This window comes from Mangifera indica, chromosome 11 (genome assembly GCF_011075055.1).
Source record: "Mangifera indica cultivar Alphonso chromosome 11, CATAS_Mindica_2.1, whole genome shotgun sequence".
Taxonomy (NCBI): domain Eukaryota; kingdom Viridiplantae; phylum Streptophyta; class Magnoliopsida; order Sapindales; family Anacardiaceae; genus Mangifera; species Mangifera indica.
In genome coordinates, this window is record NC_058147.1 from 3,944,599 (window position 1) to 3,959,346 (window position 14,748).

At 34.4% G+C, this 14,748-nt stretch overlaps 3 protein-coding genes across 5 annotated transcripts; 1 reads left to right on the top strand and 2 right to left on the bottom strand.

Annotated features, from left to right (window-relative positions):
- Positions 1 to 701: 701 nt before the first annotated feature.
- Positions 702 to 4,103, top strand: LOC123229908 (probable beta-1,4-xylosyltransferase IRX9H). 2 transcript variants are annotated; one of them, XM_044655942.1, is made up of 4 exons: positions 702 to 1,901; positions 2,876 to 3,125; positions 3,242 to 3,452; positions 3,767 to 4,103. In XM_044655942.1, exons 1-3 carry the CDS (start codon positions 1,090 to 1,092, stop codon positions 3,410 to 3,412), a joined length of 1,233 nt encoding a protein of 410 aa, XP_044511877.1. In that variant the 5' UTR covers positions 702 to 1,089; the 3' UTR covers positions 3,413 to 3,452; positions 3,767 to 4,103. The 2 variants fall into 2 exon arrangements, with proteins under 2 accessions (XP_044511877.1, XP_044511876.1); XM_044655941.1 differs by having other exon boundaries at positions 703 to 1,901; positions 3,741 to 4,103.
- A 230-nt stretch (positions 4,104 to 4,333) lies between these two features.
- LOC123229909 lies at positions 4,334 to 6,345 on the bottom strand. 2 transcript variants are annotated; one of them, XR_006504984.1, is made up of 4 exons: positions 6,217 to 6,345; positions 5,526 to 5,610; positions 4,793 to 4,885; positions 4,334 to 4,593 (listed from the first exon to the last, which is right to left on the bottom strand). XR_006504984.1 is itself a non-coding variant. In XM_044655943.1 (3 exons), exons 1-3 carry the CDS (start codon positions 5,694 to 5,696, stop codon positions 4,534 to 4,536), a joined length of 324 nt encoding a protein of 107 aa, XP_044511878.1. In that variant the 5' UTR covers positions 5,697 to 6,340; the 3' UTR covers positions 4,334 to 4,533. The 2 variants fall into 2 exon arrangements, 1 of the variants encoding a protein (XP_044511878.1); XM_044655943.1 differs by having other exon boundaries at positions 5,526 to 6,340.
- A 1,831-nt stretch (positions 6,346 to 8,176) lies between these two features.
- Positions 8,177 to 11,667, bottom strand: LOC123229635 (putative disease resistance protein RGA4). Its single transcript, XM_044655553.1, has 2 exons — positions 10,726 to 11,667; positions 8,177 to 10,657 (listed from the first exon to the last, which is right to left on the bottom strand). Exons 1-2 carry the CDS (start codon positions 11,665 to 11,667, stop codon positions 8,177 to 8,179), a joined length of 3,423 nt encoding a protein of 1,140 aa, XP_044511488.1.
- Between the last annotated feature and the right edge of the window lie 3,081 nt (positions 11,668 to 14,748).

Below are 14,748 nucleotides of genomic sequence, written 5' to 3' on the forward strand. Positions count from 1 at the left end.
TACATATGTCCCCGCCCCCGCCTCGTCCCGTCCCGTCCTGTCCCCACCCCACCCCCCTCCCTCCCTTAAATCTAATATATTAATATAATAATTTCTAGTATATTTTAATTAATTTAATATTTTTAATTACAAATTCGTTAGTATCTCCTATGTAAGTTGCTTTTAAATTAATTTTACTTTTAAAATTGATTATTGCAAGTTAGTTTTTAAAATATTGCTTCATATCAACATGAAGAATTAATGATAATATCAACATGAAGAGCTACTAATGAAAAGATTGATTATTACATATTGTTAAATTTTGTGAAAACTTTATATTTGAACTAAAATAACAATAAATATTTTGTAGCTCTTGTAGCAAGTGATATTTTGGAAAAATATGATTTATTTTATTTATTAAAATATATGAAGGAATTAAAATTTATATTTACGGGTATAAAGAGGGGATTTTTCCTCACGAGAATGGAGAGGAGATTTTTTCCCGTGAGGATGAAAAGAAGATTTTCCTTCGTAGTGAGAAAATGAAGATTATTTGTTATCCCCATAACGGGAATGGGCCGGGAACGGGGATTGATATCCCCTCCCGGTCCCTCTCCGTCGCCATCCCAGTGGCTGCACACCAAGAACATAATTTTATACATTTGGCAAGTTAATTTGCTCATTGCTCAATGTTTGTTGGAGGCTTGGCGCAATTACCACTCTCACAAAACCAGGACCCCGTACACTTCCCTCCGAAATCAGCCACGTACATTTCACTAAACGCGTAACTTAGAATAAACAAATGTTCTGTCCAGCTGGAGCGTACTGCGCACCCAACTCATCGTTACTCTTTTCTTTCAATTCAAACTCAAATACCCAGCCCGAACTGCCCTCTCTAGATCTCAGCCCTCAGCCGCCCGGCCTCTCTCTCCGTTTATCTTGATTGTACTATTTGATTGTCGGCGTTGCAATTCAATTATACGCCTAAAAATGGAAACTAAATTCAGACTCACTAAGCTCGCTTTGCCTTGACTTCCTAGTTAATTCAAATCTTCTGCTTTCTCTAGGTTTTTAATGTCCGGCCATGTGATTTAGCATCCACCAAATCAGATGGCCTCGATCCGCCGAACTCTTTCTCCACCGTATCACGATCGTTCCTACCAAAATGGTTTCAGCTCTACATTTCCAGCCGCTAATTCACCTTCTCACAGGCTCTTACATAATGGTAAATATTCCTCATCGCCAATGAACTCACTCACCGTCAACCTCTGTCGATTCTTTTCATCTCGTAAATCATGGAGAAAATCTCTCTACCGGTTTCTTCTATTCTTCCTGGTCGGTGTTGTGTTAGGCATGAGTCGTTTGACACCCTTTGGTCACGTGACGGAGATTGAAAATCACGACGTGTTTTTTGAGATCAAGCCGCCGCACGTGAACGTGCAATTTGACAGTGATAACACCGAGCGTATGAGCTGGCGTGAAGAAGTCGTTCTGAATACGGTGAGTTTCGGAGTAGAAAAGAAAAACGAATCCGAATCGATTGACAATTACAAATACAGATACGATTTCGTATCGAGAAAGCAATTAATTGTGATAACACCAACGTACAACCGCGCAATGCAAGCGTATTTTTTAAACAGATTGTCGCAGGTTTTGAGGCTTGTACAGCCGCCGGTGCTGTGGATAGTGGTCGAGGAAAATGCGGCGTCGTTTGAGACAGCGGAGATGCTGAGAAAAACAGGGGTTATGTATAGACACTTGGTTTGTCAAAAGAATTCGAGCAATGTGAAAGATAGGGGGGTTCATCAGAGGAATGTGGGTTTAGAGCATATCGAAAGGCATAGACTTGATGGGATCGTGTATTTTGCAGATGATGATAATGTCTACACCATTGACTTGTTTGAGAGCCTGAGAGAAATCAGGTATATTTTGTTTCTCTAAACTGAGTTTCTTACATGCTATATTCAGAGAAAAGATATTAAAGATATGGATATATTAACAAACTGTAGTTGTCAAGTTTATTTTGCTAAAAGGGTAATTCCACATAAAATGTGTAGTCTGACATGTTGGTCACATGTAACATTTTAACTGTTATAGCATTGTGTTTTGCATTGCTTAATTCAATTGGTGGATGTAACTAATATGCGTGCCTATGGACATGAGAAGTACATGTTGATTGGCAAAGTAAACAATTTCTTGAATTATTGAGCGCTTTAACTAAAATATTTATGAAATTACATGTTGGATATGTAGTATTGGATATTTGAAACTGCCTTAACTATAGATTACCTCTGCCTCGAATCTTTCGTTTTGGGATTAATTCTGCATCATCTTCTTTAGGGACAGCTATTCCACTTGTTTGTTCTTTTGAATATTATTGATTATCACTTTATTCATGGTTTGTTTCAATAATTTATACATTGTGATTATTTGCGTTTCATGTTGCTCACAAGGATAACAATAGTGTAAATGGAACTTTCTCTGTTTTGGTCTCTTACTGTTGTTATTGAAATGATATACTGTGTCATTGTGGTGTTGCTTTTTGTTCTTGATATTACCAAAATACTGGCCTTACTTTGGGTTTGCTTTTCCCATCCACCCTATACTGGTCTGCGTTTAGTTATGTGATCTTTAAGCATTCATATGACTTGTGACATGATTTGCTTGATTTGGGGTTTTAAAACATTGGCATCTGTACTTAATTATATTAAACTAGTGGTTAGAGTATTTTGGGCACCTAGCAAGCCTTCTGAGGCTTGAATGGATTTGTTGCCTGGTTTATACAACTTATATTCTTATAAGTCATAGGTCACACACAATAACTTGAAAATCTGTAAATGCTGCAAATTAATTTGTATTTCTTCAACTTCCTCTTGATGTTTGCCCTTTGGTGCAGCCGATTTGGCACTTGGCCTGTTGGCATGCTTGCGCAAAGCAAAAACAAGGCAATTTTAGAAGGTCCTGTATGCAATGGAAGCCAAGTTATTGGGTGGCACACAAATGAGAAGAGCAAAAGGCTTCGTAGGTTTCATGTTGATATGTCCGGATTTGCTTTTAACAGCACTATCTTGTGGGATCCTAAGAGATGGAAGCGCCCTTTTCGAAATCCCATTCGGCAGTTAGACACAGCGAAGGAGGGTTTCCAAGTATAAATCTTTTCATTCTAGTTTATCAAGATTTTTTTAACGGTCTAAATTCTAATTTGTTTAAATTATTACGAGCAATAGTTGAATTTTGTTCACCAACATTGTGTTTTCTACAGGAGACCACATTTATAGAACAAGTGGTGGAAGATGAACGCCAGATGGAAGGTACACCACCGGGTTGTTCAAAAATATTGAACTGGCACCTTCATTTGAACACGCGCAATCTTGCTTATCCCAGAGGATGGCTGCTTCAGAAACACCTTGATACTGTTCTCCCCATTAATTGATGTGACTGCAATTCTGCAATTTTCATGCAGCCTCAGATGGGTAAGATTTTCTAAGTTGTCCCTCAGCAGCATTTAGAATTTTAACATTCACAAGTTTCAACATTGTCAGTCGGAAAATTTAGCTTCTGAATTTTTTTTTCCAAAAATAAAGCCATTTTGCCATTGTACCTGTTCATTCTCTTTATAGGGGGAGACAAGGAAAAAAAACTAGTAGGAAAAAAATTAGAATGTTTATTTTTTGATAAAAGGGTCATATCTCATACAGACAGGTGACTTTTCGAAAGGATTCTTTAGTCAATTGTTTCTAACTCGTGCCTTTTCATGACAGCCATTGTTTTTTGTTTCTGTGGCCAGTCCTCCTGAGCAATTGTTGCTTCATGTGTGCTACAAATGGGACACAGCCACTCAGCTAGGTAGTAATGACAAAGAAACAGAAATTTATGATTGTACATGTACAATTTTCATAGCTTGATATTCTTTCACAAGTGAGATTTTGTACTAGTCGAGAAGTACTGGTGTTTAGTTTTGGGGCGTTTTAATTGCTCTATCTCACAAAACTAAACACTGCAACTCTAGAAAATTGAAGGTTTTCTCTCTGAGCAATGTCGTGAAATCAGCCTTTACTCTTAAGTTCAATCAAATCAGGAAAAGCCAACTTGCCGTGCAATTGAAAAAATTTCAGATTCTTACACTTTCTCATCACCAGGATTCTACCCGTTTTTATCTTTTATTTTTTAAAAAGTGTATTCTATTATAGATATAATACATAACTTTTTATATGAAAAATTAAGTTTTTGATATATAATACGATGTATAATTCAAACTACTATGATTAGACTATGATGGAAGTAAATCGTGCTCATGGACGCGCACTAAGCCCATGATAAACGATCAAGTTAACAAAGAAGGATGATGATTGTATTGTAATGTAAAACTCAAAACTCTGTTCACTGGTAAACAGAAAAATTATGAGTTTAAGGGTTCCTTTTCACAGAAGATAACTAAACAATTTGTTGACTTAGATGCCATCATATCATGTATCAATATCTCAACCTCTCTTTCTCAAAAGTCAGGTGTGAGACTGAAATCGTAATATAAACAGTGGAGTTTTTCTATACAAATCAACATCGGGCTGATGAGGCTTGAGTTCCAAATGCAGTTTCATTTTCTGGGTCTTTCATCTGCTCAATTTTTCTCAAATAAAGTCCGGTTAGACAAGATAGCATCAAATCAAAAGAATAAAAATCGAGGCAGCAAAGATATTTTTAATCCGTCATAAACTCATCCAGATCTTAGTTTCTAAGGTCAAGATCAAGATTTCTAGATTCCATCATCTCTTGAAGAGGTCTTTCAACAGAAACCAAAAGAGAATGTCCATACCTCCAATGCAATTGAAAAGGCAGCATCCTTAAAGCTAACCGTCCACGTCCAAAGTTCTTCTAGCCACCGCTCTACTTTACGATGCCAATGAAACTATATTTACAAAATAAGCATTAAAATTACACATTTGCTATAAGAATCAAGCAATTTATAAACTACAACCAAAGTAAAAGAGAGGGGAAAGATCAATCTATAATATACGAAGCCAAGTTTACTCGATATAAAGCGATAAGCAAAGATGAGTTTGAGGTAGAATTATCCAACCATAGTTTACAAAAAATTTTCAAACAAAGCAACATATACTCATAATCTCCATCAATCATCCTTCGTGTATTCTACTTTCCCTTAATAACTTCCGATATTTCATCAATCCTCCACTTGGTAACACATATATTGTAATATATAGAAAAAGCAGAAGAATTGTAGAAGCTCGATAAGATTGTTCTTCTCAACACACACACAGATTCATAGACAAAATGACCATATAGGAGACCATTCACTTATTATTAAATAACATTTTATTCATTAAATTACTGAATGAAGCCAAAATCGATCCATTATCATTTGGAAATAAAACCCCAAATTATTCAAACTTCAACCATAAAAAATATAAAAGAATGGAAAACTTTAATAACTACATTATTTGTTATTCAGAATTATTACAAAATATTTTTTTGTATAGCATGGAAAAAATTATGAAGATAATAACAAGTCTTGAGAAGCAGAGAGAAACCTGTAATGCTGTATCCTCTAGAAAACGGCAAAAGAAATTCGTGCCAGTAACAATAGATTGCTTTGCAACAATAGAGTCGCCATCACTAAAAAATGCTAACAAAACAGGCATTAGAATATAAGAATGCTCCATTGCTTTCAACCCAACACCTTCAATTGTCCCGAAACCCATAATAAAGGAAAGCACAGGACTCTTGAGTTACAAAGGCAAAAACAAGTGACACATAAAAAAGGCAAATAAGATAGTGCCGAAACCATGAAGTTTGTCATGCCAATGCTGTATGCTGGTACACGAATCTACTACAAAGTATAACCCACAAAAATACTATAACAAACTCCATTACATGGGTGAGAAGCGGTCTGTGCAACTGAAAGTAATGCAGAAAATGAAGTTTGAATGTCATCAACAAATAACTCGTAAATTTTCCACTGAGTGAAAAAACTCGTAAATTTCGCAAAGATATTCTTAAAAGCCTCTCTAACCAAACAATTACAACTTGAAATGAACAATATAACCGGACTTTCAACAAATATAAGGTTAGAAACTGTCGAATAGTACGAATTAAGGTTTAGTTAACTCTCTCGATAAGACATTTTGGAACGAGAGTTTCAGGAGAAGATTGAAGCTCGACCAAGTAAGGGAAGAGTTCAGCCGCTAAAGACGGGTCAGCAGACGACAAAATACTTCTGACCTGCTTTAGAGAAGAGAGCTTGAAAGCCAGATCGCCGTGGTTGTTTGCGGCGGCAAGAAGTGAGAGTGCTTGGCGTCCAGAACGCACGGCAATCTTCAATTATGAGATTATTTGGCGGTTGGTGTGATTTAGGTGGGTTAAAAAAATGACCACAAAATGGAAAGGATCATTCTGGCCCCCAATCTTCACCATGCAAACGCGTGGTGGGAAACTTTTAACAACAGCAATTTTCCCCCCACTTTGCAAATTCGCCCGGTGGGAAAACTTTGAAAAATTCAAAATACCTTCCCATCTCCACGGCGTCACCATGTGGATTCGCAAGGTAAAAAGTAATTTTACAATGTGACGTTGTTGATTATGTAAGGTGAGATTTCACTATCCAAACTTTGTTTTTCGAATCCGATTTCATTACAAATGAATTTTATATATATTCAAATACAAAAATCTTAAAAAAATTGATTTAAAACATCAATAAATCAAACAATTTAATCAAATCTTTTAATTCGAAACTCTAACCCAAAAAACTGAAAAACTGCATTCAGTCATCTAAAAACATAATAAGGATTTATTTACTAACTTTTTGAACCATTTTGGTGGCCGAAAAAAAAGCAAAATCCGCTGAAAATTGCCACGGTTGGGTTGCATTTTCGTGTGGCTGGGTTTGCATAGATTTGGGTAAATTTTCAACTTTCACTTCATTTTTACTAAAGGGTAGTTTGGTGTTTTCACATTTGAAGGGCACTTTTGTTAATATTGATAAAATTGGACATTTTTGCTTTGTGTATTTACATTTCGGGCATTTAATTAATTTTCCAGAATTTAATTACACATTTTTTAATTATTTAAACAATTTAAAACAATTTTTTATATATTTTATGTATTGTAGGGATATAATTAAGAAAAATCATTTTTGTGAAAACACCCTTATATATAAAATCAATAAAATTACGTATATTCACTCCTAAATAATATTTGATATCATAATTATATATATTTTATATATTTATAAAAATATATATATATACACATAGCGTTGATTATATAAAATTAGTACCTGAGGCTTTTTCACTTCAAAGGTCTACCTCTCTTACTCACTCTTCAGCTTTTCAATGATTTCGGCTTTGAGATTTTGGTTTTTCTTCACTTTTTCAATCAAAATCATCTCCAAAATGAGTTTCCAGGTTAGTAATCAGTTTGGTTGTCTTTGTTTTTTCTCATTTTTGCCCTTGATTTCAGTTCGATTCAGATATGCATATTTCGATTTGAATCTACTGTGTTTGAGTTTGAAAATGGTCCTTAGTTTGTGGAAATACTTATTTGTTAGTTTAGGGTGTGATTTGAGAGTAGAAACTATAATTATTGCCAAAAAAAAAATGGATTTTCTATCAGTGGGTTTAGATTTAGAATTTTGATTGGTGCATGGATGGGTTTTTAAAGATTAAATTGGTTGATAGGTGGAAATATTTTTTTCTGGTTAATTTTTTTGATGCAGAATTCCATGTCCACCTCCTGATGCAGAATTCCAATTAATGAATTAGTATCCCAAATACTTCTAACTACAATATCATGACCCTCTGTTCAACACCATCAATGCATTTCATTTATGTTTAGGCAAACAGAAACTTGACACAAATTTATTACAATTCAGAAAGTGTTCATCTTCATTCAGTAAGGTTACAAAAAGAACTTTCTGAGATGGAAACGTGTAAGAGCAGCAAAACTGTTCTGCTTTTACTATGGCATAATCAACATGGATCATGAGCAGTTTACTAATAAAAGCTTTCTTAGCCCAGAAAAAACTGCTGAGTTGCTCAATTTCAAATGCACATGAATTCATGAAGCTAATGCATCTCTTTCACAGTGTCAAATTCAAATTGTTGCCATGCTAATTAAAAGTAAAAGAAGCAATGAAACCAAAGGCATTTTGCTTACTTGAAAGCAATCAAAGATAGTTCAAGTTTCAATGAGATGAGCTACTGGCGAAGTTTGGTGATCCTATATATACATGTGAAATGTGATTTATTTTCAACCAATCTTCACCTGTATCCTTCTTGCAACGCTCCTCTAGAATTGGACATTCTCGGATAGATAGATGCTGAAGGGAACTTGCGTATTGCAGACCTCCCGGTAGAGAAGTTAGATTATCACAATCTGTTAATGTTAATGATCTGAGTGAGTTAAGGTTTGCTACACAGTCTGGAAAACCCTTCAGACCAGAACAGCCGCGAATTTCCAAATTCTGCAATGTAGTGACATATTTTAGCCCTCCTGGAAGAGATGCGACCCCTGGACAATTCAAAATGGATAAACTCTTGAGAGAGAACAGATGTTGCAAATCCTCCGGCAAAGAAGTCAATTTTGGACAATACATAATAGTTAGATGCTCAAGGGAGGTGAGAAATTGCAAATTATGTGGCAGCGATGTAAGGCTATTGCAGTTCTCAATTGACAAAGTTCGAAGAGAACTCAGAGTCTGTATATCCTCTGGCAGTGTAGCAAGGCTGTCACATTCAATTATTTCCAAAGAGTCCAGAGAGGTGAGGTTTTGCAATTCAGGCAAAGAAGTTAGTTCCTTACTCCATCGAATTGTCAATGATTTTAGATTGATGAGCTTTCCCAAACTGGGAGGTAGAGCATGAAGCTTTGGGCAAGAGCTAATTGTTACAGACATGAGAAGAGCATTATTTTGAAGCAAGTTCTCTAAAAGAGCCAACTCTTCTGTGAATCCATTGATGACAAGGTTGGTTACAGAAGTTAGCTTTGATGCAGACCACAAGATCACATTGTTGCAATGGTGTAACTCCAGATGCTGCAGATAAGGAAACGGAGGAATATTTCTCAACTTAAAACACTTGGTGATGTTCAACTTTAATAGAGAAGGGAATTCTTCTCTCCTGTTAGAACTCCACCAATATTCTAAATGAGGGAAATCCATAAAGGTTAGCTCTTTTAATAATGGGAATGCTCTTTCTGTGCCCTGGCCATAGAACTCAGGACCAATATTCTTTACTGCATTCATTCCTTGCAGGTAAAGGACCTTGAGGAAGGGAAGTTTGCCCAACGTAGGGAGATACTCACATCTTCTGCAGTTTATCAATACAAGATCAGTTATATTTGGGAGTTTAATAGCGTCAATCCATCGTGGAAAGCACTTTCCTTGGTATCCTCTTATAGACAGCCTTTTTAGGTATCCATGTGGTTGGAGGTATTTGAGAACTTCCTCATGTGTGTCACTATTGTCAATGTTCCTGTTCGAACCATTATCACCATCTCCCCATGAGAGGCTCAATGACAGAAGGTTCCTTTTTCCTATTAAGTCAGCTTCCATTGCGTCTCTTGCAACCCTCACTTTTTCCAGATGACTGATATTAAGCTGACCACCAAGGTTTAGACTTTGCAGCTGGTTAAGCCCTTCATCTACTTCATTTCCCACAATAAACATTGACAGTGTTCGAAGAAATACAAGTTTCCCAATCGAAGGAGGCATTTTGGTTAGTCTACTGCAGCCATCTAGAATTAAATGCCTCAGTTTAGATATAATGGACATCTGATTGGGTAGCTTGATAAGATCAAAGCAATTAGAAAGGTCCATCACTTGTAATCTGCAAAGGCTGCAAACACTATCTGGCAATTCCTTAACTTCTGTGTTAGAGATGTCTAGGTATCTCAAAAATATAAAGGAAGAAATAGACTCGTGCAACCTTTTGATGCCACTACCACTCAGACCAAGGACCCGTAAGTATCTAAAACTTGAAAACGCAGCAGGAGGAACTTCTCCAAGATCACCTTTTGGAAACACTAAGATGAGGGTTCGTAACTTCTTTGCTTCATATAAATTATCTGGAATTGTGGATAAACTGAAATTACAAATGATTGATGAGTGACGAATGTGGGAGAGATCTTGTTCTATATTACCATGTTCCAGCATAATGTACTCATCTCCTGCAACAGAACGTGCAAGGTCATGAACGATATCATGCATTTTGCACTCGGTTATATTGCCATTGTCACTTCCGTATATGTCTTGAAAGAAAAACATCCATACTAAGTCATCAAAATACTCGTTTCCAATAAATTCTAGTGATTTTATTCCTTTCGGCGATTGAAGCAAGCCTTCCGCAATCCACAGCTGGATTAATTTATCCTTCTTGATTATGTAGTTTTTAGGAAATATCGAGCAGTATGCAAAACATCGTTTCAAATGTGATGGCATATGACAGTAACTCAACCTTAGGGCAGGTAAGATTCCATTTTCACTTTCAGATACATTCCAGAGATCACTCTCCTGGACAAGCAACCACTCTCTCTCATCTCTTTTGAAGCGCATTAGACTTCCCAAACTCTTTGCAGCTAAAGGAACCCCTCCGCACTTCTTGGCTATTTGTTTACCAATAGGGTACAGGTTTGTATGGTCTTCTTCAAGACGAGAGAAAGCACGTTGCTTGAGTAAATTCCAGCAATCTTCATCTGATAGCCTTCCAAATGATGGATGTATTTTGTGTCCATTACCGATGCAACTTTTTCACTCCGAGTGGTAACAATTATTGTGCTTCCCTCCCCACCATTTACCAGTAAAGTTCTTAACTTATCCCACTCTTGATCATCTTCATTCCACAGATCATCTAAAACTAGTAAATATCTCTTCCCAGACAATAACTCATAAAGTCGAAATTGCAGGACATCCATCCCAAACAAGTCACATTTATTCTTGGTTGCAGATTCTATGACTGATGCCATGATTTTTTCCACATCAAAATCATCATTTACACATGCCCATATCTTCATGTCAAAATGTTTTGTTACCCTCTCATCATTGAAAACTAATTGAGCAAGTGTTGTCTTGCCGAGACCACCCAAGCCAACAATGGAGATGACAGAGACTTCTCCACGAGCTTTATCATCTGTTGATAATAAAACCCCTATCACCCTCTCTTTATCTTCTTCTCTTCCAAAAATTTCTGATTCAATAATAAAAGAGCCCGTTCTTCTACTTCTGCTTCTACTTCTACTTGTACTTCCACTAGTATTTACAGCGCCCCCTCTCAAATTAAAATTAAACGTCTCTTCTGCCAACATTTCTAATGTCCCCTTGATTTGCTCTAGTTTAGTTAACATATCACCATATTGTACAACAGAAGGAACAAAAGCTAATACCTGTTGAGTAAACCCTTCACGAGTTCTAGAAAGCAAAACCTCGGGAGAGAAATCATCAAGCAAATCCTCCATCTCAAAAGCTACTTCCTTAAGCTCTTCCAACCAGATTCTCAAAGCTCTATCAGTTAACTGTCGCTCTTCTGCTTCTTCAAGAACAGCTTGGATTACACGTAAGGAACGTCGGACCTTCTTGACCTCCTTCTTCAGTCCGCTTCTTTTAGCGATTTCTTTCAATAAAGGATTTGCCAGCTTTTCTAGAACCACCTCTAAAAGAGGTGATAATACTATTTCTGCCATGTCCGCTAGCTACACTTTTCCTCCGAATCTGATTTTTCAGAGGAAAGTATCAAGTGATTTTGATCAAATCTGAAACCTTGCTAGCACGTGGCTTAGAAAAATGGAAAGCGGAAGACTATGAAATTTCTCCGGGTATTCCTGGCTACTTCCCACTTGGAAAGGCAAATAATAATAATATATTAACTTCTTGTAGAAATTTAGGATGTTACTGTCTCGTCAAGTGTCAACATATTCATGCCACAGATTTATCAATAAATCAACCTCTGGTCAAAGGACTTTGTCTACCTTTTCTATTATACTTAAAAGAATAAATTCGTTATTTTATTATTAAATTTTAAAATTTTTTATCTTTTCTTTTAAATTTAAAAAATTTACAATTCTTTTTTTAAATTAAATTTTAAAAAACAATATTTTCTCTTTTACGATTTTTTCTTTCATCTTCAACGATCGAATGCTCTTCTAATCATTAATCGACGTTTCCACCACCTTCTTTTCTAGCCATCGATATTCACACCGGACCAATTTCATCAAATAAAGATAAATCGTCTTTATCCGATAAAAATAATTCATCTTTATCTAACGAAATCGGTCTAGTGAACTTCAATGACTAAAAAAAAAGATAGTGGAAAAGTTGACCGATGATAGGAATGGCAATTGGTTGCTAGAGATGGAAGACTTATACCTAGGGAACATAATTTTTTAAAGTTTAATAATAGAGAAAATTATTAATTTTTTAAATTAAATAAGTAAATGATATAAATTTTTAGGATTTAGGGATAAAATAATAATTTTATTCTATCTCTAATAAAAAAATTTAATAAAAATTAATTTATGAATAGATATTTAAAATTTTTTTTGATAGTAAATATATTTTTGAGATTAAAAATAAAATTTGACCTTTGAAGACTGATCACTGTTACATCTGAAATGAAGTAAATGCGTTGAGAGAGTCGGAGTTTGTGGGCAGGTCAACTATATGTGTTCTATGTGAATTTGATTATTTTAAGTAGACTTCCATTTTCATTTTGTAATTTAATATTCGTAGCCAATGCGAAGGGGAAAATTCATGGTGGAATGAGTTTAGGATTGTTTTTGTGGTTGCAACTTCGCTATCATAAATATGGAATCAATAATATAATATGTAATTATAACGAATACTGAATAGAGTATCAATAATAGTATGTCATATGTAATTAAATCATTTTCAATAAAAGATAAATTTAATATCTAATTACATAATAATACATCATTATCGATATTTAATTGGATATTTATTATTATATAACAATACTCATTCGGAAAATTCAAAAGTGGACTATATAAAAAAAAAAATATACAGAGATAACTTCATTATATCCTTGTGTCTCTGTTACTATTCACACTTGATCTTTGATGAAATAATATATTTTCATTCTTGAAATTTTAAAAAATCATTTTTTCACTTATATGTTTAATTTATTAATAAAATCAGATAATTTTTCTATAAAGTTGATGAAAAGGCAAAAATTGTACAACAATGTTCACCCTACAAAAAATTTTTATTCACCATTGTTAATAAATATAAAAACAAAAAATTATTAAAAAGTCGTTGGCGAAACTATTCTTCTCTTGTTGTTGCCAACCTTGTATTGCTACCAACCAAACTTTCAACTTCATACGACAGTGTAATTAGACTCCTTCATTGTCTTCATATTTTCAATTGTGTGTATAACTTTCTATTGTCACTTCTCTTTTGCTAACAAGATTGTTTTTTGGTTGGATCTTGTTGTTGCCACCAACTACGAGTTGTCTTGTTGCATACACGAGTCCCAAGTATGTTCGGATCCATTGACTCCCTCTTGGGTGTTTTGACAATAAAAAATGAGAAATGATCGAAAAGAAAAAGAAAACAAGAAGACATGGAAAAAAAATAAAAATATAAAATAGTTATAATGAAAATATAATTTAATTGTACCATTAAGAGTATGAGATGTATTAACCCTATTATAAAAATAATAAAAATATTATTTGATTGTTAAAACAAACGTCAAATTTTTAGTATTAACGGAAAAAATAAATTTTTTAAACTTATAAAGTGAGAAATATCGTTCATGAAAACTTGAGAGGAAAATAATCATTTGGCTATCATTATTCAATCCAAAGTAATATAACTTTGTAAAATTTTCTTAATAGTCGATTTTTTATTATTTTATAATTCTCTCTTTAATATGAAAAAAATGATATGTCGTATATATTTACGTGCATTATACAACTTGTCGTATATCTTTCTATAAACTAATAAGCATAGTCAGTTAGAACGTGAATACTAGAAAGGAGACGCCTGGTATACATCTATCAATTTAGAACAATTTGAGTTTGCAATGTTAATATTTTTCAAACTCACAATATTTTTGTCAAATTTGCTTAGTAAGTTTAACTCTTAGACCCTAATAAGCCATTCCAAACGGAAGCTAATTTACGGGCCCAATTCCCTTGTGTAAGACAATGGACTGACGTCGCCAAGTAACTCTGATTTATTGGTCCAATACCTTAGACCAAGCTATTGGGTCACTATGAGGCCCCTGATTGAAATGAATTTCTTTTAACGTCGAAAGATTATTTTTCGTTCAAGTTTTAGTCTAATTTTAAAAATATATTTATAATATTTTATAAATTTAAATATTTATTTATAAGTTAATTTTTTTTAAATTTTTAGTTAAAGATAAAAAAAAATGATATAAATTTTTAGAGTTTTAAGATTTAGTGATAAAATGATCATTTTATCATTATCTCTAACTAAAAATTTTAACATAAATTAACTTATGAATGAATATTTAAATTTTTAAAAAACTACAAGTGTGTTTTTGAGACTCAGATTAAATTTGGGTGGGAAATCGTCTTATCCCCCACAAAATAACTAGTGTTTACCAAACACAAAGCTGTTGCAATCATAAATAAATATCAACTAGTTTGCCTGTTTCAGTCTGTAGTATTAGTAATAATAAAAAATTTTGCACGCTGCCAACCAGTAGAGCACTTGCCTTGGAATGCACCCTAATTCATGTACTAAAAAAAGAAAACGAAGCTCCTTTCAAGCCAAAT

Excerpts from the sequence above, each read along its gene's own strand:
- LOC123229908 (XM_044655942.1), top strand. The coding sequence starts at position 1,090 with ATGGCCTCGATCCGCCGAACTCTTTCTCCACCGTATCACGATCGTTCC. Across the intron at positions 1,902-2,875 it reads GAGAGCCTGAGAGAAATCAG|CCGATTTGGCACTTGGCCTG; the intron begins GTATATTTTGTT and ends CCTTTGGTGCAG. Across the intron at positions 3,126-3,241 it reads CAGCGAAGGAGGGTTTCCAA|GAGACCACATTTATAGAACA; the intron begins GTATAAATCTTT and ends TGTTTTCTACAG.
- LOC123229635 (XM_044655553.1), bottom strand. The coding sequence starts at position 11,667 with ATGGCAGAAATAGTATTATCACCTCTTTTAGAGGTGGTTCTAGAAAAG. Across the intron at positions 10,658-10,725 it reads GGAGTGAAAAAGTTGCATCG|CAACGTGCTTTCTCTCGTCT; the intron begins GTAATGGACACA and ends AATTTACTCAAG.
- LOC123229909 (XM_044655943.1), bottom strand. The coding sequence starts at position 5,696 with ATGGGTTTCGGGACAATTGAAGGTGTTGGGTTGAAAGCAATGGAGCAT. Across the intron at positions 4,886-5,525 it reads TAGAGGATACAGCATTACAG|TTTCATTGGCATCGTAAAGT; the intron begins GTTTCTCTCTGC and ends TTGTAAATATAG. Across the intron at positions 4,594-4,792 it reads CCTTTTCAATTGCATTGGAG|ATGAAAGACCCAGAAAATGA; the intron begins GTATGGACATTC and ends AAAATTGAGCAG.